Source organism: Ylistrum balloti, unplaced genomic scaffold (genome assembly GCF_031769215.1).
Source record: "Ylistrum balloti isolate Yb309-2 unplaced genomic scaffold, AGI_CSIRO_Ybal_v1 Utg370706, whole genome shotgun sequence".
NCBI lineage: Eukaryota > Metazoa > Mollusca > Bivalvia > Pectinida > Pectinidae > Ylistrum > Ylistrum balloti.
The window spans coordinates 182,820-207,906 of NW_026782423.1; the positions used below are offsets into that span (position 1 = coordinate 182,820).

General features: G+C 34.0%; 1 protein-coding gene and 1 long non-coding RNA gene across 2 annotated transcripts; one reads left to right on the plus strand and one right to left on the minus strand.

The window, feature by feature from the left end:
• The first annotated feature begins 16 nt into the window (after positions 1-16).
• LOC132557647 (caspase-3-like) lies at positions 17-16,978 on the plus strand. The gene is made up of 6 exons (XM_060222167.1): positions 17-70; positions 3,318-3,393; positions 12,301-12,587; positions 13,624-13,805; positions 14,224-14,404; positions 14,780-16,978. The coding sequence occupies exons 1-6, from the start codon at positions 55-57 to the stop codon at positions 15,013-15,015; spliced, it is 978 nt and encodes a 325-aa protein (XP_060078150.1). The 5' UTR covers positions 17-54; the 3' UTR covers positions 15,016-16,978.
• Positions 16,979-24,380: 7,402 nt separating this feature from the next.
• On the minus strand, positions 24,381-24,882 carry LOC132557644 (uncharacterized). Its single transcript, XR_009554520.1, has 3 exons — positions 24,828-24,882; positions 24,629-24,675; positions 24,381-24,451 (listed from the first exon to the last, which is right to left on the minus strand). It is a non-coding gene; the product is annotated as an uncharacterized LOC132557644 (long non-coding RNA).
• Between the last annotated feature and the right edge of the window lie 205 nt (positions 24,883-25,087).

The window sequence follows — 25,087 nt, forward strand, 5'->3', positions numbered from 1 at the left end:
CCTCGTCAGATTTTTTTTCTTGGTACTTTCGTTTTGAAAAGTTGGAGGATTAAAATGTCAGACAAACGAGGTAAGATATTTGGTGTACCTGAAACATTGCGTATACCTAAAGAGAAAGGAATTATTATAAGGCTAACGGGTAAAACTGACAATGACCTGTAACATACAGGGAACGAGTAGAATCTACATTTGAACATATACACATAAATGTACTATTGTACATATCTAGGTACGGTACATTTTGATGTTAAGCAAATATGTCAGGTGAATACATTTATGTTATTATTATAAAAATAATTTTAGTGTAATAATACTGTTTAACATTTGGGTTATTTCATATGTATCCTAATCTCGCTCCTTTTTATATACATTGTATACATTTGTATATTAAATCTGAATGCACATCATGTGTATACATGGGTTGGCGTTGGAGCCACCGTAAGGGGAAACTAACAGTCTGGGGGAGAGTGACTGTGTCTGTCTGGAGGAGTTTGATTGTGTCTGGATATGATGATTGTGTGGAGGAGATTGACTGTCTTAGCCAAGGGTATTGACTATCTGGGGAAGGTTGATTGTCTAGAGGAGATTGGTTGTGGTAGGGAGCCCGACTGTCTGGGGGAGGTTTAATACTCTCTCAATATTCATGTACAAAGTGGTTAAAGGGTTGGTACCAGCAATACCTCCATCTAACTCCCTACAAAACTCTGAAGAGCCATTCGAACACCACAGAATTTAGTTATCTTATCAACCAAAAGCATTTTAGGTACATATAAAACCAAAAACCAATTACAGCAAGCCAAGTTCAGAGTGCCATCACAGAATCACCAAGAAGATATAGTTGTGTATGGGTTATCAATTAACAAAATCCAATAAAGACATTGCCCTCTCTGTCTCTTGTCAAGCAAAAACCAGCATTAGGATATGCGACATACAAATACAGATACATAATATTTCAAAATAGCACACCAGATGAATCTCCAGATCAAAATATATACATGGTGCATTATTTATGGGATTTCATTTTTTTTATATAGATACAGAAGAAAGACAACTTTTGTAATGTGGTGCCCTGTTTGTGCCTAAAATTCATTAACCACAGCACTTGATTTCCTTAGCCATGAAATATCTCCATTAATTGTTGGACCTTTACTCCTTACAAATAACATCTTATAATGTTTATATTTTCATTAAATTAAAAACTGAACTTTTTACATTGGCTTGCCACTGTCTTTTTAACTTACTCCATTAAGACAATCATTAAATAATATTAGAATCTCTTTAAAATACAGTTACAACATGGAAGGATGTATGTTCAGGAATGTATACACATACCAATTTGCAAAATCTGTGTTAACATGTGTGCATCGGAGGTAAGGCAGCTAGTGCACACAAACAAGGCCATATACTTAGAAGTACACACAAATCAGGTCATATACTTGGAAGTATACACATCCAGGTCACATACTTAGAAGTGTACGTAAATAAGGTCATATACATGGAAGTGTACACATCCAGGTCATATACATGGAAGTGTACACAAACTAGGTCATATACTTAGAAGTGTACACAAATTAGGTCATATACATAGAAGTGTACACAAACCAGGTCATATACTTAGAAGTGTACACATCCAGGTCATATACATGGAAGTGTACACAAACAAGGTCATATCCTTAGAAGTGTACACAAACAAGGTCATATCCTTAGAAGTGTACACAAACAAGGTCATATCCTTAGAAGTGTACACAAACAAGGTCATATCCTTAGAAGTGTACACAAACAAGGTCATATCCTTAGAAGTGTACACAAACAAGGTCATATCCTTAGAAGTGTACACAAACAAGGTCATATCCTTAGAAGTGTACACAAACAAGGTCATATCCTTAGAAGTGTACAAAAACAAGGTCACATACTTGGAAGTGTACGCAAATAAGGTCTTATACATAGATCATCCCAGATCCTGTATGTAAGGATGTATACACACAGATCAACCCAGATCCTGTATGTAAGGATGTATACACACAGATCAACCCAGATCCTGTATGTAAGGATGTATACACACAGATCAACCCAGATCCTGTATGTAAGGTAGTATACACACAGATCAACCCAGATCCTGTATGTAAGGATGTATACACACAGATCAACCCAGATCCTGTATGTAAGGAAGTATACACACACAGATCAACCCAGATCCTGTATGTAAGGAAGTATACACACAGATCAACCCAGATCCTGTATGTAAGGAAGTATACACACAGATCAACCCAGATCCTGTATGTAAGGATGTATACACACACAGATCAACCCAGATCCTGTATGTAAGGAAGTATACACACAGATCAACCCAGATCCTGTATGTAAGGTTGTATACACACAGATCAACCGAGATCCTGTATGTAAGGATGTTTACACACAGATCAACCCAGATCCTGTATGTAAGGAAGTATACACACAGATCAACCCAGATCCTGTATGTAAGGAAGTATACACACAGATCAACCCAGATCCTGTATGTAAGGAAGTATACACACAGATCAACCCAGATCCTGTATGTAAGGATGTATACACACAGATCAACCCAGATCCTGTATGTAAGGAAGTATACACACAGATCAACCCAGATCCTGTATGTAAGGAAGTATACACACAGATCAACCCAGATCCTGTATGTAAGGAAGTATACACACAGATCAACCCAGATCCTGTATGTAAGGAAGTATACACACAGATCAACCCAGATCCTGTATGTAAGGAAGTATACACACAGAGATTAACCCAGATCCTGTATGAAGGGATGTATAAACAGACCAATCAAGATCCGGAATGTAAGGCAGTTACACAGAAAACAATCCAGACTCTGTATGTAAAGATATATATATATATATATACGCAGACCATCCCTGATTCTGAATGTATGGATATGTACCCACAACCCAGACCATATGCAAGTATGCAAGGATGTATAAACATGCACAAACCAACCCACATCCTGAGTATAAGGCAGTTACACACAAACTAGCCCTGATCCTGAATGCTAGGAGGTTACAAACAACAAACCCACATCCTTTATGTTCATTTGTGAGGAAATTACACTCAACCCATATCATGTATGTTAGGATATATACACACAGACCAACAGTCTTCCTGTATGTAAGGAAGTTACACACCAGCAAACCCTCCCAACCCATACCATGTATGTTAGGATATACAAACATGCAAACTACTGCACATAGCATGTTTTCAATAATTGATACATTTTAAAATACATATTGGAAAATGCATTAATGGAAGTTTTGTATTGTATTTTTAACTAGAAGAGAAGAGAATTGGTGTGAACCATTCAGACGCTCGGGGTAAAATACCGCAGCAGACGGAGGCTGTATCTTCAGGGTAAATTCTGAATTTAATTACCATGTAATAACTATACAAACTTGTAATGAAGATTAATTACAAACAAAATGACACTGAATGTTTCATTTTGACAGCTGAAGAACATTTTTATTCTTTAATATTTCACATCTGTAAAGGTTATCTCCACACAGTCTCAATAATAATCAAACAGTCTCAATAACAGTCTCAATAATAGTCATACAGTCTCAATAACAGTCATACAGTCTCAATAATAGTCATACAGTCTCAATAATAGTCATACAGTCTCAATAACAGTCATACAGTCTCAATAATAGTCATACAGTCTCAATAACAGTCATACAGTCTCAATAATAGTCATACAGTCTCAATAACAGTCATACAGTCTCAATAACAGTCATACAGTCTCAATAATAGTCATACAGTCTCAATAATAGTCATACAGTCTCAATAACAGTCATACAGTCTCAATAACAGTCATACAGTCTCAATAACAGTCATACAGTCTCAATAACAGTCATACAGTCTCAATAACAGTCATACAGTCTCAATAACAGTCATACAGTCTCAATAACAGTCATACAGTCTCAATAACAGTCATACAGTCTCAATAACAGTCATACAGTCTCAATAACAGTCATACAGTCTCAATAACAGTCATACAGTCTCAATAACAGTCATACAGTCTCAATAATAGTCATACAGTCTCAATAACAGTCATACAGTCTCAATAATAGTCATACAGTCTCAATAACAGTCATACAGTCTCAATAACAGTCATACAGTCTCAATAATAGTCATACAGTCTCAATAACAGTCATACAGTCTCAATAACAGTCATACAGTCTCAATAACAGTCATACAGTCTCAATAACAGTCATACAGTCTCAGTCATAAGTCTCAATAATAGTCATACAGTCTCAATAACAGTCATACAGTCTCAATAACAGTCATACAGTCTCAATAACAGTCATACAGTCTCAATAATAGTCATACAGTCTCAATAACAGTCATACAGTCTCAATAACAGTCATACAGTCTCAATAACAGTCATACAGTCTCAATAACAGTCATACAGTCTCAATAACAGTCATACAGTCTCAATAACAGTCATACAGTCTCAATAACAGTCATACAGTCTCAAAAATAGTCATACAGTCTCAAAAAAAGTCATACAGTCTCAATAACAGTCATACAGTCTCAATAACAGTCACAATAAGACAAACAGTCACAAAAATAGTCATACAGTCTCAGTAACAGTCATACAGTCTCAATAACAGTCATACAGTCTCAATAACAGTCATACAGTCTCAATAACAGTCATACAGTCTCAATAATAGTCATACAGTCTCAATAACACTCATACAGTCTCAATAACAGTCATACAGTCTCAATAACAGTCATACAGTCTCAATAATAGTCATACAGTATTAATAACAGTCATACCAGTCATACAGTCTCAATAACACTCATACAGTCTCAATAATAGTCATACAGTCTCAATAACAGTCATACAGTCTCAATAACAGTCATACAGTCTCAATAACAGTCATACAGTCTCAATAACAGTCATACAGTCTCAATAACAGTCATACAGTCTCAATAACAGTCATACAGTCTCAATAACAGTCATACAGTCTCAATAATAGTCATACAGTCTCAATAACAGTCATACAGTCTCAATAACAGTCATACAGTCTCAATAACAGTCATACAGTCTCAATAACAGTCATACAGTCTCAATAACAGTCATACAGTCTCAATAACAGTCATACAGTCTCAATAACAGTCATACAGTCTCAATAATAGTCATACAGTCTCAATAACAGTCATACAGTCTCAATAACAGTCATACAGTCTCAATAACAGTCATACAGTCTCAATAACAGTCATACAGTCTCAATAATAGTCATACAGTCTCAATAACAGTCATACAGTCTCAATAACAGTCATACAGTCTCAATAACAGTCATACAGTCTCAATAACATAACAGTCATACAGTCTCAATAACAGTCATACAGTCTCAATAATAGTCATACAGTCTCAATAACAGTCATACAGTCTCAATAACAGTCATACAGTCTCAATAACAGTCATACAGTCTCAATAACAGTCATACAGTCTCAATAATAGTCATACAGTCTCAATAATAGTCATACAGTCTCAATAACAGTCATACAGTCTCAATAACAGTCATACAGTCTCAACTATAGTCATACAGTCTCAATAAAAGTCATACAGTCTCAATAACAGCCATACAGTCTCAATAACAGTCATACAGTCTTAACTATAGTCATACAGTCTCAATAACAGTCATACAGTCTCAATAACAGTCATACAGTCTCAATAACATTCATACAGTCTCAATAACAGTCATACAGTCTCAATAACAGTCATACAGTCTCAATAACAGTCTCAATAACAGTCATACAGTCTCAATAACAGTCATACAGTCTCAATAACAGTCATACAGTCTCAATAACAGTCATACAGTCTCAATAACACTCATACAGTCTCAGTAACAGTCATACAGTCTCAATAACAGTCATACAGTCTCAATAACATTCATACAGTCTCAATAACAGTCATACAGTCTCAATAACAGTCATACAGTCTCAATAATAGTCATACAGTCTCAGTAACAGTCATACAGTCTCAATAACAGTCATACAGTCTCAATAACAGTCTCAATAACAGTCACACAGTCTCAATAACAGTCATACAGTCTCAATAATAGTCATACAGTCTCAATAATAGTCATACAGTCTCAATAACAGTCTCAATAACAGTCATACAGTCTCAATAACAGTCATAAGTCTAACAGTCTCAATACAGTCTCAATAACAGTCATACAGTCTCAATAACAGTCATACAGTCTCAATAATAGTCATACAGTCTCAATAATAGTCATACAGTCTCAATAACAGTCATACAGTCTCAATAATAGTCATACAGTCTCAATAACAGTCATACAGTCTCAATAACAGTCATACAGTCTCAATAACAGTCATACAGTCTCAATAACAGTCATACAGTCTCAATAACAGTCATACAGTCTCAATAACAGTCATACAGTCTCAATAACAGTCATACAGTCTCAATAACAGTCATACAGTCTCAATAACAGTCATACAGTCTCAATAACAGTCATACAGTCTCAATAACAGTCATACAGTCTCAATAACAGTCATACAGTCTCAATAACAGTCTCAATAACATTCATACAGTCTCAATAACAGTCATACAGTCTCAATAACAGTCATACAGTCTCAATAACAGTCTCAATAACAGTCATACAGTCTCAATAACAGTCATACAGTCTCAATAATAGTCATACAGTCTCAATAATTGTCATACAGTCTCAATAACAGTCATACAGTCTCAATAACAGTCATACAGTCTCAATAACAGGCATACAGTCTCAATAACAGTCATACAGTCTCAATGATAGTCTCAATAATAGTCACACAAATTCAATAATAGTCATACAGTCTCAATAATAGTCATACAGTCTCAATAATAGTCATACAGTCTCAATAATAGTCATACAGTCTCAATAACAGTCATACAGTCTCAATAACAGTCATACAGTCTCAATCAGTCATAACAATAATAGTCATACAGTCTCAATAACAGTCATACAGTCATAACAGTCAGTCTCAATAACAGTCATACAGTCTCAATAACAGTCATACAGTCTCAGTAACAGTCATACAGTCTCAATAACAGTCATACAGTCTCAACTATAGTCATACAGTCTCAATAACAGTCATACAGTCTCAATAACAGTCATACAGTCTCAATAACAGTCATACAGTCTCAATAACACTCATACAGTCTCAATAACAGTCATACAGTCTCAATAACATTCATACAGTCTCAATAACAGTCATACAGTCTCAATAACATTCATACAGTCATACAGTCTCAATAACAGTCATACAGTCTCAATAACAGTCATACAGTCTCAATAACAGTCATACAGTCTCAATAACAGTCATACAGTCTCAATAACAGTCATACAGTCTCAATAACAGTCATACAGTCTCAATAACAGTAACAGTCTCAATAACAGTCATACAGTCTCAATAACAGTCATACAGTCTCAATAACAGTCATACAGTCTCAATAACAGTCATACAGTCTCAATAACAGTCATACAGTCTCAATAACAGTCATACAGTCTCAATAACAGTCATACAGTCTCAATAATAGTCATACAGTCTCAATAACAGTCATACAGTCTCAATAACAGTCATACAATCTCAATAACAGTCATACAGTCTCAATAGCAGGCATACAGTCTCAATAACAGTCATACAGTCTCAATAACAGGCATACAGTCTCAATAACAGTCATACAGTCTCAATAACAGTCATACAGTCTCAATAACAGTCATACAGTCTCAATAATAGTCATACAGTCTCAATAACAGTCATACAGTCTCAATAACAGTCATACAATCTCAATAACAGTCATACAGTCTCAATAACAGGCATACAGTCTCAATAACAGTCATACAGTCTCAATAACAGTCATACAGTCTCAATAACAGTCATACAGTCTCAATAACAGTCATACAGTCTCAATAACAGTCATACAGTCTTAACTATAGTCATACAGTCTCAATAACAGTCATACAGTCTCAATAACAGTCATACAGTCTCAATAACAGTCATACAGTCTCAATGATAGTCATACAGTCTCAATAACAGTCATACAGTCTCAATAACAGTCATACAGTCTCAATAATAGTCATACAGTCTCAATAACAGTCATACAGTCTCAATAACAGTCTCAATAACACTCATACAGTCTCAATAACAGTCATACAGTCTCAATAACAGTCATACAGTCTCAATAATAGTCATACAGTCTTAATAACAGTCATACAGTCTCAATAACAGTCATACAGTCTCAATAACAGTCATACAGTCTCAATAAGAGTCTCAATAACAGTCATACAGTCTCAATAATAACAGTCATACAGTCTCAATAACAGTCATACAGTCTCAATAACAGTCATACAGTCTCAATAAGTCTCAATAACAGTCATACAGTCTCAATAACAGTCATACAGTCTCAATAACAGTCATACAGTCTCAATAACAGTCATACAGTCTCAATAACAGTCATACAGTCTCAGTAACAGTCATACAGTCTCAATAACAGTCATACAGTCTCAATAACAGTCATACAGTCTCAATAACAGTCATACAGTCTCAATAACAGTCATACAGTCTCAATAATAGTCATACAGTCTCAATAACAGTCTCAATAACAGTCACACAGTCTCAATAACAGTCATACAGTCTCAATAATAGTCATACAGTCTCAATAACAGTCATACAGTCTCAATAACAGGCATACAGTCTCAATAACAGTCATACAGTCTCAATAACAGTCATACAGTCTCAATAACAGTCATACAGTCTCAGTAACAGTCATACAGTCTCAATAATAGTCATACAGTCTCAATAACAGTCATACAGTCTCAATAATAGTCATACAGTCTCAATAACAGTCATACAGTCTCAATAACAGTCATACAATCTCAATAACAGTCATACAGTCTCAATAACAGTCATACAGTCTCAATAATAGTCATACAGTCTCAATAAAAGTCATACAGTCTCAATAACAGTCATACAGTCTCAATAACAGTCATACAGTCTCAATAACAGTCATACAGTCTCAATAACAGTCATACAGTCTCAATAACAGTCATACAGTCTCAATAACAGTCATACAGTCTCAATAACAGTCATACAGTCTAAAATATAGTCATACAGTCTCAATAACAGTCATACAGTCTCAATAACAGTCATACAGTCTCAATAACAGTCATACAGTCTCAATAATAGTCATACAGTCTCAATAACAGTCATACAGTCTCAATAACAGTCATACAGTCTCAATAATAGTCATACAGTCTCAATAACAGTCATACAGTCTTAACTATAGTCATACAGTCTCAATAACAGTCATACAGTCTCAATAATAGTCATACAGTCTTAACTATAGTCATACAGTCTCAATAACAGTCATACAGTCTCAATAATAGTCATACAGTCTCAATAATAGTCATACAGTCTCAATAACAGTCATACAGTCTCAATAACAGTCATAGTCATACAGTCTCAATAACAGTCATACAGTCTCAATAACAGTCATACAGTCACAATAACAGACATACAGTCTCAATAACAGTCATACAGTTTCAATAACAGTCATACAGTCTCAATAACAGTCATACAGTCTCAATAACAGTCTCAATAACAGTCATACAGTCTCAATAACAGTCATACAGTCTCAATAACAGTCATACAGTCTCAATAACAGTCATACAGTCTCAATAACAGTTTCAATAACATTCATACAGTCTCAATAACAGTCATACAGTCTCAATAACAGTCATACAGTCTCAATAATAGTCATACAGTCTCAATAACAGTCATACAGTCTCAATAACAGTCATACAGTCTCAATAACAGTCATACAGTCTCAATAACAGTCATACAGTCTCAATAACAGTCATACAGTCTCAATAACAGTCTCAATAACAGTCATACAGTCTCAATAACAGTCATACAGTCTCAATAATAGTCATACAGTCTCAATAACAGTCATACAGTCTCAATAACAGTCATACAGTCTCAATAACAGTCATACAGTCTCAATAACAGTCATACAGTCTCAATAACAGTCATACAGTCTCAATAAAAGTCATACAGTCTCAATAACAGTCATACAGTCTCAATAACAGTCATACAGTCTCAATAACACTCACACAGTCTCAGTAACAGTCATACAGTCTCAATAACAGTCATACAGTCTTAACTATAGTCATACAGTCTCAATAACAGTCATACAGTCTCAATAACAGTCATACAGTCTCAATAACAGTCATACAGTCTCAATAACAGTCATACAGTCTCAATAACAGTCATACAGTCTCAATAACAGTCTTACAGTCTCAATAACAGTCATACAGTTTCAATAATAGTCATACAGTCTCAATAACACTCATACAGTCTCAATAATAGTCATACAGTCTCAATAACAGTCATACAGTCTCAATAACAGTCATACAGTCTCAATAACACTCATACAGTCTCAATAACAGTCATACAGTCTCAATAACAGTCATACAGTCTCAATAACAGTCATACAGTCTCAGTAACAGTCATACAGTCTCAATAACAGTCATACAGTCTCAATAATAGTCATACAGTCTCAATAACAGTCATACAGTCTCAATAACAGTCATACAGTCTCAATAACAGTCATACAGTCTCAATAACAGTCATACAGTCTCAATAACAGTCATACAGTCTCAATAACAGTCATACAGTCTCAATAAAGTCATACAGTCTCAATACAGTCTCAATAACAGTCATACAGTCTTAACTATAGTCATACAGTCTCAATAACAGTCATACAGTCTTAACTATAGTCATACAGTCTCAATAACAGTCATACAGTCTCAATAACACTCACACAGTCTCAATAACAGTGATACAGTCTCAATAACAGTCATACAGTCTCAATAACAGTCATACAGTCTCAATAACAGTCATACAATCTCAATAACAGTCATACAGTCTCAATAACAGTCATACAGTCTCAATAATAGTCATACAGTCTCAATAATAGTCATACAGTCTCAATAATAGTCATACAGTCTCAATAACAGTCTCAATAACAGTCATACAGTCTCAATAATAGTCATACAGTCTCAATAACAGTCATACAGTCTCAATAACAGTCATACAGTCTCAATAACAGTCATACAGTTTCAATAACAGTCATACAGTCTCAATAACAGTCATACAGTCTCAATAACAATCTCAATAACAGTCATACAGTTTCAGTAACAGTCATACAGTCTCAATAATAGTCATACAGTCTCAATAATAGTCTCAATAACAGTCATACAGTCTAAATAAAAGTCATACAGTCTCAATAACAGTCATACAGTCTCAATAACAGTCATACAGTCTCATTAACAGTCATACAGTCTCAATAACAGTCATACAGTCTCAATAACAGTCATACAGTCTCAATAACAGTCATACAGTCTCAATAATAGTCATACAGTCTCAATAACAGTCATACAGTCTCAATAACAGTCATACAGTTTCAATAACAGTCATACAGTCTCAATAAGATAGTCACACTGTCGCAATAAGATAGTCACACAGTCTCAATAAGATAGTCACACAGTCGCAATAAGATAGTCACACAGTCGCAATAAGATAGTCACACAGTGTGCAATAAGAGTATCACACAGTTTCACAGTCACACAGTGACACTTATGAAATAAGATAGTCACACAGTCTCAATGATAGTCACACAGTCTCAATAAGATAGTCACACAGTCTCAATAAGATAGTCACACAGTCTCAATAAGATAGTCACACAGTCACAATAAGATAGTCACACAGTCTCACAGTCGCAATAAGATAGTCACACAGTCGCAATAAGATAGTCACACAGTCTCACAGTCGCAATAAGATAGTCACACAGTCGCAATAAGATAGTCACACAGTCGCAATAAGATAGTCACACAGTCGCAATAAGATAGTCACACAGTCGCAATAAGATAGTCACACAGTCTCACAGTCTCAATAAGATAGTCACACAGTCGCAATAAGATAGTCACACAGTCTCACAGTCTCAATAAGATAGTCACACAGTCGCAATAAGATAGTCACACAGTCGCAATAAGATAGTCACACAGTCTCATTTTTCAGAGTCATATATCATTAACACTCAGATCATTGTTTTACATCTCAACCACAGCCATACATTCTGAAGAGTGACAAAAAGTTCTCCATTACAAATTTATTTGAAAAAATTGAAATCATGATGATTAAATTAGTGTGTTAATGTGATGACTTGCTGTTGGTGTGTTATTGATAAAGGAAGGAGTCCTTATCCCAGCTTCCTGGAGGTTCTGAAGATGGGACAATGGTCAGGATGACCACTGCTGACTTAACCCGTGACACTTATGAAATAGGCACTGAACGGTTTCCAAATAAGGGCAAAGTTCTTATCTTCAACAACATTAACTTCAACAATGGAATGCCTGACCGCGTTGGTAGTGACCAGGATGCTTCCACCATGTATCAGAGGTTCTGTGATTTAGGGTTTGAACCCACCCTTTTTAATGACTGCACACATGATGGAATTATGGAAAAGCTCAAAGCAGGTAAAGAAGATTGCTTCACATGCATTTAAGTAGTAAAAGCTGTATGTATGTATGTAAAAATTGAAAAAAAGGGTAATTACTTTTGATATTCCATCATCCATATGGCAATTATCACAGCAGATTTTTGTTTTAATCATTTATTTATTGTTCTTGTGAGGGGACATAGTTATGATTAAATATGGTAAATAAAAGTAGATACCTACCAATAATACTTGAAGTTAGACATTAACATCTTGTGCAAATTTTTGTAGGTGTGCAAATCTTGTGAATCTAGCATGATGATTTAAGTATCATACAATTATTTGTACATTTTTCTCTGTTTTTAGGTCACCTGAGATGAAGTCTCAAGTGACCTTTTGTGATGGACATTTTTGACTTCTTCTCAATAACCAAAAGTCCCAGAGTGTTGATATTGGGCCTGTAGCAGGCTGGGATAAAGGGCTATCAAGTGTGTTTCAAGGTCACAGAGGTGAAATGTGTTGAATTCTTTAAAAAACTTCTTCTGAATAACCGAAAGGCCTAGGCTGCTGATGTTGGGCCTGTTGTTAGTTAGCATAAAGAGTAACCAAGTTTGTTCATATTGTTGACCGACTTTCAAGGTCATATGTTTGAAATATGTCAAAAACTTAAAAACAACTTCTTCTCAATAACAATAGGCCAAGGGTCATGATATTGGGCCAGTAGCACACTGGGATGAACGGCTATCAGGTTTGTTCTAAAGAATGACCCTGACCTTTGATCAAAGTCACAGGGGTCAAATATGCTAAACTGCAACAACATAAGAGTGTTATCGAATTCATTTAATTGAAAATTAAGCCTTTAAACTGAGAAACAATAAAAACTTTATAAGTATGCTTATATCAGTTCTGTTCTATCTACCCCAATACTGGGAATGATAGAAAGGTTCTAAAACTGTCCAAAGACCTGAAAACCTCAGGTGACCATTAAGGCCCATGGGCCTTCTGTTTAATTTTCCTTTAATCTATGCCAGAGAAATTCACTGCAGAAATTTCGAATACTTAATTCTAATTTTCAGCTGCAAGTGAAGACCATAGTTTATGCAGTTGTTTTGCATGTGTGGTTTTGTCTCATGGGGATCAAGATGGTATCTGGGCTACAGACAAATCACCTGTTCTGAAAACAGAAGACCTGATGGCAACAATGAACTCACAAAACTGTAAAAGTCTTGTTGGGAAACCAAAGATCTTTATCTTCCAGGTATATTCAGAGTCCTCATACTTTGTGTATTGTGTCATTTGAATACCATCAGTTTCTTAATATGACAAAGTAAAGATGATATAAAACAGAACAGATACGATTACACAGGAAATAAAATACGATAAGTTCATTAGCTATGGTAACCCTTGGGTAGTAAAATTGAAAATGAAGTGGGATTGTTTTATCAAATAGTAACCCTTGGATGGTGAAATTGAAAATGAAGTGGGATTGTTTTATCAATTAGTAACCCTGGGGCAGTGAAATGGAAGAAGTGAACTGTTTTATTAATAAACTATTTGGTGGTGTGGTTGGAAATAGAGTGGGATTAGGTCATTAGTATTAGTAGCCCTTGGGTAGTGAAATTGGTATTGGATTAGTGTTGGATTAGTTCTGATAGAAATCATAATTCTTCCTTCAGGCTTGTCGTGGACTTCAATCTGATGCAGGAGTGGCGGTTAACATAACTGACAGAGTGATGTCAGATGCAGCATCTGAATCAGAAGAGTATCATGCACATTTAATCCAACAGGAGAGCACATATCAAAATATCCGCCTTCCAACAGATATGGATTTTCTCCTTATCCAAGCCACAGCTCCAGGTATACAGTCTATCTTTACCAATGTCACTCCCTCTATGGTGTTCACTTGTATCAGTAGACCTTTTTTTATCTATTTGTCCTTTCTTGTCCCATTAATTTTGTGTGTCAGTTAGATAAAGGTCGCAAATGTAATCTATAATGATCCAGCAGGTAATGTTAGGCTGAAAAAAGATTTTGTTACAATTTTTCTCTTCTAATATTCTCTTTTCTGTAGAGAATATTTCACTTAAATCATATTGTACATGTAATTTTTGTACTCACTTATTTTTAGAGGCATATAATTTAATTAAGTCCATTTAATCTCTACTGTAATAACTAATTAGACAGTGGACCATTTTCTCACACTTTTTTATTTAGAAAGGATTCTTATTGCAGGAAGGACGTCGATCAGAAATACCCAGACAGGATCACCCTTCATACAGTGTTTGTCTGAAGTGATGTCTAATATGGAGGAAAATGATGATTTCCTTGATGTTCTTACAAAAGTTCACAGGAAAATGGCATTTAACATCTCCACTGGCCAGTTAGAAGGGACGTCAATAAATGTGAAACAAATGCCCTGTTTTACATCAATGCTTACCAAAAAGCTCCTGTTGAAGAAAGGATGCTGAGTCATCGTCAGTTACCTGGATATTTGATATAAAATAAAGACACTAATCTAATGAGACTTACATCAATAACTCATGTATTAATTGTGAAATAATTTTGTTCTGTGTTTATATATCATTTTGCTGAAAGAACATTGTAAAAATATCAACTTTCATTGTTTTTTGAACATCTGATGATCTCAAGTTGCATATGTAGGTTCCCCTTGGTCCCTAGTTGTGCCCGTTAGATGTTGGGACTGATAAAAATACAAAATGGCTGACAGGCAGCTATCTTGGATTTTTTCAATGAAGTTTGTTATCGTTATTTCTCAAAAAGTAAGAAATAGATCTTTCTCAAATTTCATATATAGGTTCCTTTTGGTCCCTAGTTGTGCCAATCTAATTATGGGACTGATCAGAAATATAAAATAGCTGACAGGTGCCCATTATCTTGGATTTTGACTTTGAAAGTTTTTAATCACTATTTCTTGAAAAATACTGGATAGATCTTTCTTAAACTTATATGCAGGTTCCCCTTTGCCCGCAGTTGTGCCACTTTGATTTTGGGTCAGATAAAAATAACCAAAATGGCCGACAGACATCTTTGATTTTGACTTTGAAAGTTTCTTATCCTATTTCTAGAGAACTGCAGCATAGATCATTTTGAAATTTCATGTGTATGCTTTCCTCTATCCTTGTTGTGCCTGTTTGATTTTGGTACTGATCACAAAAAACAAAATGGCCCACAAGCTGCCATCTTGGATTTTGACTTTGAAAGTGTGTTATCACTATTTCATGAGAACTACTCTATAGATCTTTCTTAAATTTCATGTATAGGAACTGACCAGAAAAACAAAATGGCCAACAGGCAGCCAACTTGAATTTTGCCTAGTAAAGATTGTTATTGCTGTTTCTTAAGAATTTCTGAATAGATATCTCTCAAATTATATTAAGGTTTGCTCCTTTTGGTATCTCCTTGTGTTAGTTTTAGTTTGGGACTAATCAGAAGAAACAAAATGACTTCCAGGGGGCCATTTTGGATTTGGCAGGTTAAAATTATCATCGCTATTTCTGCAAAGGAATGTTCAAATGTCTTTTCATTAAGAACAAAAACAGAGATGAGAAGAGGAAAGAAGGGAAAAGATCCAATTTTCAAAGAGCATATAAATATAAAACAATGGTGGGGGCAAAGATCCCTCTAGTGTACGTTTTACAAATTTATATGGGCTACCTTGTATATGACAGAGCCTGCTTCATAGGGATGCCTCTATGTACAGTCAGAATACTAATCAACACTTGACTGTACACATTGTATGGATACACAACTACACTGAACCCAATATGTAAGAGCATTGATGCATAGCCACAGTTTTAATTTTCCGCCATGTTGTAAATTACTGAAATTTTATTGTATATATCTCAGTCTATCATCAGCTTCAGACATTATTTCTTCAATACTATTACAATAGAATTTCCTAGAGTAATGATGTCAAGGAATCACATCTATTTCATAATAAAAGATTTTCTTTTCTTCACTAAAGGATTTATTACTCTAACAGTTTTCTCATGGATATAATACATAAAGTGCTACTGTAAATCATGTTTATGTTATGAATTGTCACAATATATAAATGTTAATCTACCATTCAGAAATGTGTATTATGTATTTGTTTTTTGTGTTTGTGTATTGTTGTTATGTATTATGTATTTGTTTATTGTGTATGTGTATTGTTGTTATGTATTATGTATTTGTTTATTGTGTATGTGTATTGTTGTTCTGTGTATTATATATTTGTTTATTGTGTATGTGTATTGTTGTTCTGTGTATTATATATTTGTTTATTGTGTATGTGTATTGTTCTGTGTATTATGTATTTGTTTATTGTGTTTGTGTATTGCTACTCTGTGTATTGTATATTATGTATTTGTTTATTGTGTATGTATATTGTTGCTCTGCATCATATTATAAACTATGTACCTATCATCTCTTATGGTCCTAAATGACTTTAGTCAATTAATGAAATGAATTGACTTGTAAATAACATGATTTTTATTGGTTTTTAATAAAAGACTGTAATGCTGTTTCATATTCACTCATTATTCTATTAGATTTAATTTAATTACTGCATTTGCATATATATGTACAAGTCAGATCCAATACACACTTGACAACAGGAATGAAAAGATGATTTTAGATATACTACAATGACCTTGACACTTCTAAAGCATCTATCTAGATAGAGTTCCAGCATTAAATGAAAACCTGTTGCTAAGATGGTTTATTGCATAAGGTTTGGTATTTATTCTGCAACCTTTTCCACTCCAATGATTAATAATTTGTTTAGAATGTGTAGAAAGAAAGTCTCACACAAATCAAGGTTTAATGAAATCTTGAATGAAGTTCTAAATTCATACAAGGGATCAAGTGCAATTCAAACTTCGTCATTACGTAGTGTATTGTGTTTCATTTTTCCATACTATGCAAAAATGTTTCCCATTAAAACATGGAATGGAGAATGTATTGTTCTTAGGCACAAAATAAATAGGCGAAATTAAAGACTTAAAAAAACTGGGTTTATTATTTCCAATCGGTTTTACTTTCTACACATTTGGAGTTGCACAATGCATCGAGATTATAAATAAAAATGACAAGAATATCATCTTGCTTTGACAAATTGCCGCCAAGTATGACATTATATGATGTCGGCGTAACTACAAGGCATTCATTCCCAAAAAAGAAAACTTGATATCGATGATAGTCTCAAGAAGTTAAATATTGCTGATATTAACTGTAAGAAGAAAGAATAGCTGGACAGAGTATTATGAATAATCTGAACAAAGGTATATAACTTCCCAAAAAGGTGGAAATTTAAAATCCATAACATACAATCTAGTCACTAAAATTCCTACCTCATCATGTTGTATTCAACCTAGTCATTGCACGTCATAACGTTTTTAATCTAGGCACTACATTTCCTACGTCATAATGTATTTGATCAAGGCACTACACTTCCTACGTCATAATGTATTTAATCTCGTCAGTACACTTCCTACGTCATAATGCTTTATTTCATCTCATCACTACACTTGTTACGTCATAATGTTTTATTTAATCTTGTCACTACACTTCCTACGTCATAATGTATTTAAACTAGGCACTACACTTCGTACGTCATCATGCTTTATAATCTATATACTAATTACATACAATTTGTAAAGAGATATTTAGTATATGTATAAATATTTTTGATAATGATTTTAGAATAATATTTGGCATTAAAGACAGTAATGTGATAAGATTTATCAAAAACTTGTTATCATTAAAATTCAATACTGAATATAATCATACTTCCAAGACAAATTACTTGCCTCGAAAAAATTTTACTGTTCAACCATTCCATGTCAATTTTATTGTATTATTCTTGACGTAATGAAAACAAAAATCAATTACCTGAAAAGTTATGTTATTCGTCTAATTCAGCCAATCTGTCAATTCTACTATCTGTGATTAAACTGAGAATATCAACAAAATAAATGGTAATAATGAAGAATGTAATAAACTGACACATTCTATCATTAAGATATGAACAACAAATATGTCGGTTATGAAATGACAAAAGAAAATCTAATAACAGTAGAAGAGGATTTATTTTGAATCTGAATGGCTATCGAAAAAAAACTAACAACACTTTCAATTATCTATGGTTGGTACAGGACAAAGAAAGACATGTGACAAAATAACAAATACATGAACAACATTTATACCCTACATATCTAAATAATGACTGGAATTAACATGGCAAAAATTGTGTCTAGAATTAACACAACAAAAATTGTGTCTAGAATTAACACAACAAAGATAATGTCTAATGCAAAAAGAACCCCCCCTCTCCCCGTTATCTATATATCCCTATGCCTAACAAGTCTCCAAAGCAAGGTTAAAAACACAAAGATATCCTAATTCACGCAGGTTCCAAAGTACTTAATACGCCAGAAGAAGTAAAAACAGATCCTAATACACATACCATTCTATTATGGAATGTTTTGTTAAGAAGGCTTTCTGCAAGCGAAATATATTAACTTTGTAAGCAAAATATCTGTTACCTATTTTGCTACCACGGCGAACCACAAAGGGCTGTTCATTTTCGAACTACTTGAAAAATCAAATAAGTGTCAATGATTACATAAAATACATAAGAATGAGAACAAGAGACCCACAGGTCCTGTATTGCTCATGTCGGGTTTGTCTGAAACTGATTTATTCAAACTGAGCGGACAGAATATTAAAAGATTAATCTCTATTTGCCCTCATTGGTCCAGTCCCGCGGTCCTGTGGGAACAAGAGCCTAGATTATATGCAACTGAGTTCCTTAAATTTAAGAGTGCTCTCGACCAAATTTCGAAAAAAAAAAAAAAAAAAAAAAAATTCTTCATCAAGCGGGTCTGCTTACAACACAAGACCCTGACAATCAACGAAAGCATGTTACAATAGATGAAAAAGTTTAAAAGTTAATCAATTCTCTCATGAGTTTAGGAATCCACAATATCGGAGTGTCTCCAGCGTTAAGTGTGAGCGTTGGTAAAATTTCCTTCTTCTGTCGCTAATATATATGGATGTAAACTTTGGAACAACGTTCGTAGGATATCTACATGGGCTAATCTAGAAATACTACAACGAAATGTCACTGGAAGATGTCAAGGCTTCGAATATTACCCACCTTCCTGTGTTACCATACATTCTCTTGGTATTTGTCGATATATGTAGGATTCTTGATATGGTAAACTATCCTTAATGTACGTTTATGTGTTTTCATGATTGATGAAACCGTTACAACAGGCTTTATACCTGATATCGTAAGACTTGACAAGAAAGTATAATGGTAGTTGCCTGTTCGACGACTTCCTATTTGGAGACACAGAAAGACAAGTTGAATAATCTTTACTGAGCTAAGTGAGCAAGAAGGGCGTTTACTAGGAATATGACAAAAAAAGATCAAATTGTCATTTATGTATGTTAATAATATAGTTATATGTAACTTCTGTGGACAACAAGGTAGAAATGTTATAGGTCTATTTCTGATACAGTGCAATAAATTTTATGAAACAAGAGATCTTTTATTGGATAATATTATCAACATTCCTAGCATCACAAGCTATATAACTTTCACAGGACAAGATGAAACAAATAAAAAAAAAGTAGTATTAGGCAGTTGTCAATATATAGATGTAGAGGACAATATATTGGAACTGATTATACTGATGAACAGCATCAGCATCGCGGCCATAGTAAAAATCTTGACTAGAATTTTATGAAATATTAAATTCGATTAAATGGCCGTATGACCGTTTACTGCTGTATGAGATAGTAATATTTTGTACATAACATTATCATTTTTTCTATTTTATTTAGAATATACATTTAGTATGTTTGAAATCTTTATATAGATCGAGAAAATAAACATATCTTTCGATCTATAAAACTGGGGTCCACTAATTTTAGAGTCCTCTCGACCAAGTTTCAAAACAATACACGTTACAGTTTCCGTGTTGAATATCAAACTGATACTGACAAAACACGTTACAGTTTCCGTGTTGAATATCAAACTGGTACTGACAAAACACGTTACAGTTTCCGTGTAGAATATCAAACTGGTACTGACAAAACACGTTACAGTTTCCGTGTAGAATATCAAACTGGTACTGACAAAACACGTTACAGTTTCCGTGTAGAATATCAAACTGGTACTGACAATATACGTTACAGTTTCCGTGTTGAATATCAAACTGGTACTGACAAAACACGTTACAGTTTCCGTGTTGAATATCAAACTGGTACTGACAAAACACGTTACAGTTTCCGTGTAGAATATCAAACTGGTACTGACAAAACACGTTACAGTTTCCGTGTAGAATATCAAACTGGTACTGACAAAACACGTTACAGTTTCCGTGTTGAATATCAAACTGGTACTGACAAAACACGTTACAGTTTCCGTGTAGAATATCAAACTGGTACTGACAAAACACGTTACAGTTTCCGTGTTGAATATCAAACTGGTACTGACAAAACACGTTACAGTTTCCGTGTAGATTATCAAACTGGTACTGACAAAACACGTTACAGTTTCCGTGTAGAATATCAAACTGGTACTGACAAAACACGTTACAGTTTCCGTGTAGAATATCAAAGTGGTACTGACAAAACACGTTACAGTTTCCGTGTTGGCGGTATTGATGAGAGCATGTGGTACATATTTATTATAATCACTGATACATCATGAATTGTGATGACAAATTAAAAAAATTATTTACTCTTGCTTGATTAACTTATCTAGGAGTAATGATTGTCATTAACAGACAGATATTTAAAATATTTTAAATAAGTATTATCAGTCATAATATGTTAAAAGATTACAGCCGTATCTGTAGTCTTTCCACTACCTCTTATCTTTCGATGTTTTATTTGGAAAGTGGTATCTTTCCAAAACAGCGGTAAAAGGCATATGTCATGCCATTATTTGAAAGAATATAAAAGAAACATAAAGTTTGGAAGGACATGCCAATACCATTACTCAGCACTGATGGGAAGGTTTTCGAAAGATTAATTGGAAAATATTTTAATAATCAGTTATTAGAACATTCCGTAATAGATATAATATTGGTCTGATTTTTCAGCTTGCTCACTCAACAGTGCATCAAATTACAGAATTATATCATTCATTATGTGAAAATATAGAGAAAGAAAAAAAAGTTCTCCATGTTTAGTTTTCTGTGGTTAAACAAAAGCGTGCGATCGTCTGTGGCACAAGGGGCTGAAGGTGAAACTAGAAAACTACGGTATTTAGGGTAAATTATGAGATTGATTAGATAATCACATCAGTGATAGACAGCAACACGTTTTTGATGCTAATACTTAATACTTAGTTAAACCTACTGATACCTCAAGGCTCGGTATTAGGCCCTCTTTTATTCAGTCTTATATATTAATGACATTGCTGATAACCTTTCATGTTTATTTAAATTATTTGCAGATGAACCTCACTTCACTCTGATATCTCTCCTGAAACCAATGAAATAATGATAAATAACGACCTAGATAAAATAAGTTTGGACAGATAAGTGGTTAGTTATGTTTAATCCTACTAAGACAGATGCACTACTTGTTTCCAATTTTGAAATTGATCATATAATTGAGTTTCACGTTTATGATGTTGATATTGTATTTATAGAAAACCACCAGGGAGAAGTATTAAATTTTCTCGCTTGCGGAAAGTGCCGAGGGTTCCCGATTTCTGCAAATGGAGTAGCCATGTTGAAAATAATTGTAAAATATGTCAAAAAAGGTAAGTATTTTACGAAAATTGAAGTATGTGTTAAATAGAGGAACATTAGACCAAATATATAGATAATGCATTCTATCTTTATTGGAATAATGTTTTGAGGTATGGGGCGGGTGTACTCTCGGTGATGCTAACAATTTAGAAAAACGCCAGCTATAGAATCTAGTCTGTTCCTGTAATTACTGGATCACCCTCTAATACGAGTAGGGAATCATTATATTCAGAAAATGGACTAGAACCACTAATAAACAGAAAAAAAGGAGAAAATGGCAGCACTTCGACAAAATTACTACTAATATCGCACCAAACTATCTTACAACTTTACTACACATTTTAGATTCACATAATTCTTAGTATAACCTCCAAAATGCTCATAATTACTGTCTACCTAATTTCAGACTTAGTCTTATAAACATTTCTTTTTCCCCTCCACTATTTGACTTTGGAACGATTTAGAGAGTATGTCAATTTCAACATTTCAAAAACTCTCTTCGTAAACGTAAATATTTCCTCTTGATATTTGATTGATGACATAAAAATAATATATTATATATATAGATTTATATATAGGGAGAGGGCTTGATATAAGTTAGAAGACTTGTGCCCGATCTCTATTTGATACAATAAAAATATGTTTAAATTAACTTACAAACAGATGATGGTAAAAAGAAAAATGATATTGAAATAAAAGTGATTTGGTATAATAAATGTATAAATCTTAATGGCAAAATTTGATGGTTTAAAAATTGGATCGATTCTGGTGTGAGATATTTAAATGATAAAGTTGGAAATTGATGATAATCTTATATATCAGAAATTGAAATGTAAACGTTACTGGTTAGTTGTATTAGCATCTGTAAAACGAGCGATCCCCTGAATATGATTAGAGGAATTACGAAATAAAAAATCAGTGGTTCGAATTGTCTGTGAACATCAAAACGATCCACGACATAATGTCCACAGAAAACATAAGCAATGAGGATGTGTTTGGGATGTTGAGGGATAAAATACATATCTCAATATGCCTTATATATGGAGAGATACATTTTTTCATACTCTTTTGTATTTGAATTTAGAGTGATAATGGAGCATGACGATGGAAATGATTTCATAAAAGAATTCGAGAAGGCATTGATTGAGAAGATAGAATATTAAGTGTAACGAGAACTGCGATATTTGTAAGATAAGGGATGGTTATAAACATTATTTCATTAAATGTAATTGTATTATTATAAAAATACTTGCACTGCCATTGACTGGGTGTATTGCCTCTTATCACTGACACACACACACACACACACACACACACACACACACACACACACACACACACACACACACACACACACACACACACACACACACACACATACACTACCACATACATCTCCCCATCCCCCACCTCCCCTCACACACTACTATATAAATATCTGTAATATTTGGTTTCAATAATAATAGTCATTGCAAGCACTGTAACGAGACCAAGCACGAGAGTATAAACATCAGCAAAAGTCAGGCAGTGAAGAGAAACAGAGTGTAATATATTAATGCATAAATGTGTTTAAAATTTGAACGTATATAAAAGTTTGTATATATATGTGTGTGTGAGGGCGTGTTTGTGTGCGTGCTAGGGTGTGTTTGTGGAGTGTGTTGGTTTGATTGTATGTGTGAGGGTGTGACTGTGCGTTGGTGAGGGTTGTGAGAGGATTCGCGCCTCAGTATGTGTGAGTATATGTAATGTAGGTATATATATATAAGTATAAAGGATACGTTATGTAATGCCTATAATTTGTTATACGCATGTACACTTTATGCAATAAAACTCGGTTCTGAGTGCTAAAAGAAGAAAGAAATTAAGAATAGATAAGAAAAACCAAGAAGAAAAAACAGGAGAGAATGAAAAAATGAATAAAAAGGAAATAATAAAAAAAAACAAAAAAAAAAAAAAAACATGTCGCCAATAGGTTATTATAAATTTTCAAGATTATAGTAGACCCTCTGGGTGTAAGATATTGAATAAGAATTGCTGCTTGGTTAGGGGTCAGTATTTGGTCTCTCCAGTTGTTCATAGATGTTTGACTGTCGTAGTTCCAATGTGTTGATATCTGTATAGTCGTTGTCTGTGAAACAGAAACAAAACATAGTTATTTCACTTCGAAATATACGAACACATTATTGTGACTACAAATGTATAACATTCAGCATGATTTTTTTTGTGTATTAGTCGAGGATACCCTATCTTGTAAATATTTTCAAACCACAGATCCTTTTTTACTTCCTCAATTGCAAATAAATACCTTGTGAGGTTTCTCTTGCCAGGAACGATGCAAGTCTCATTCTCAACCTAATACGAACAAAAAATTAATGTTAGAACACCCTTCTTTACATGACCGTATTCTTTTTATATTGTTCCATCAAATTTGAAAAATTATTTATGACAGCAAGAACATAATGAAACTACTGATACGTACTTAGCGAATGGGAAAATGTACTTACCGAACAATATAGATTGTGGCCGCTGTTAACAGAATAGCTAAAGGTCCAACTACAGCTGAAAAGACTGGAATGGACACGAAGCCTTTCGTCATGCTGTGTGTTTCCTTTTGATCTGTGGGGACAAGTACGGGAGTGATTGGAGCTTTCTTTGGCAGGGAGTATATTGTTTTTGCTGTTTGTTTGTCTGTTGTCAACTTTAGCTTTGTCCATAACTAATTTTGCCATGTGTGTTTGACCTTTGACCTACATATGAAAAATTT

Bases quoted from the DNA above. Each gene is read 5' to 3' on its own strand.
- LOC132557647 (XM_060222167.1), top strand. The intron at 12,588-13,623 runs GTAAAGAAGATT...TCTAATTTTCAG, and splicing joins TATGGAAAAGCTCAAAGCAG to CTGCAAGTGAAGACCATAGT. The intron at 13,806-14,223 runs GTATATTCAGAG...TTCTTCCTTCAG, and splicing joins CAAAGATCTTTATCTTCCAG to GCTTGTCGTGGACTTCAATC.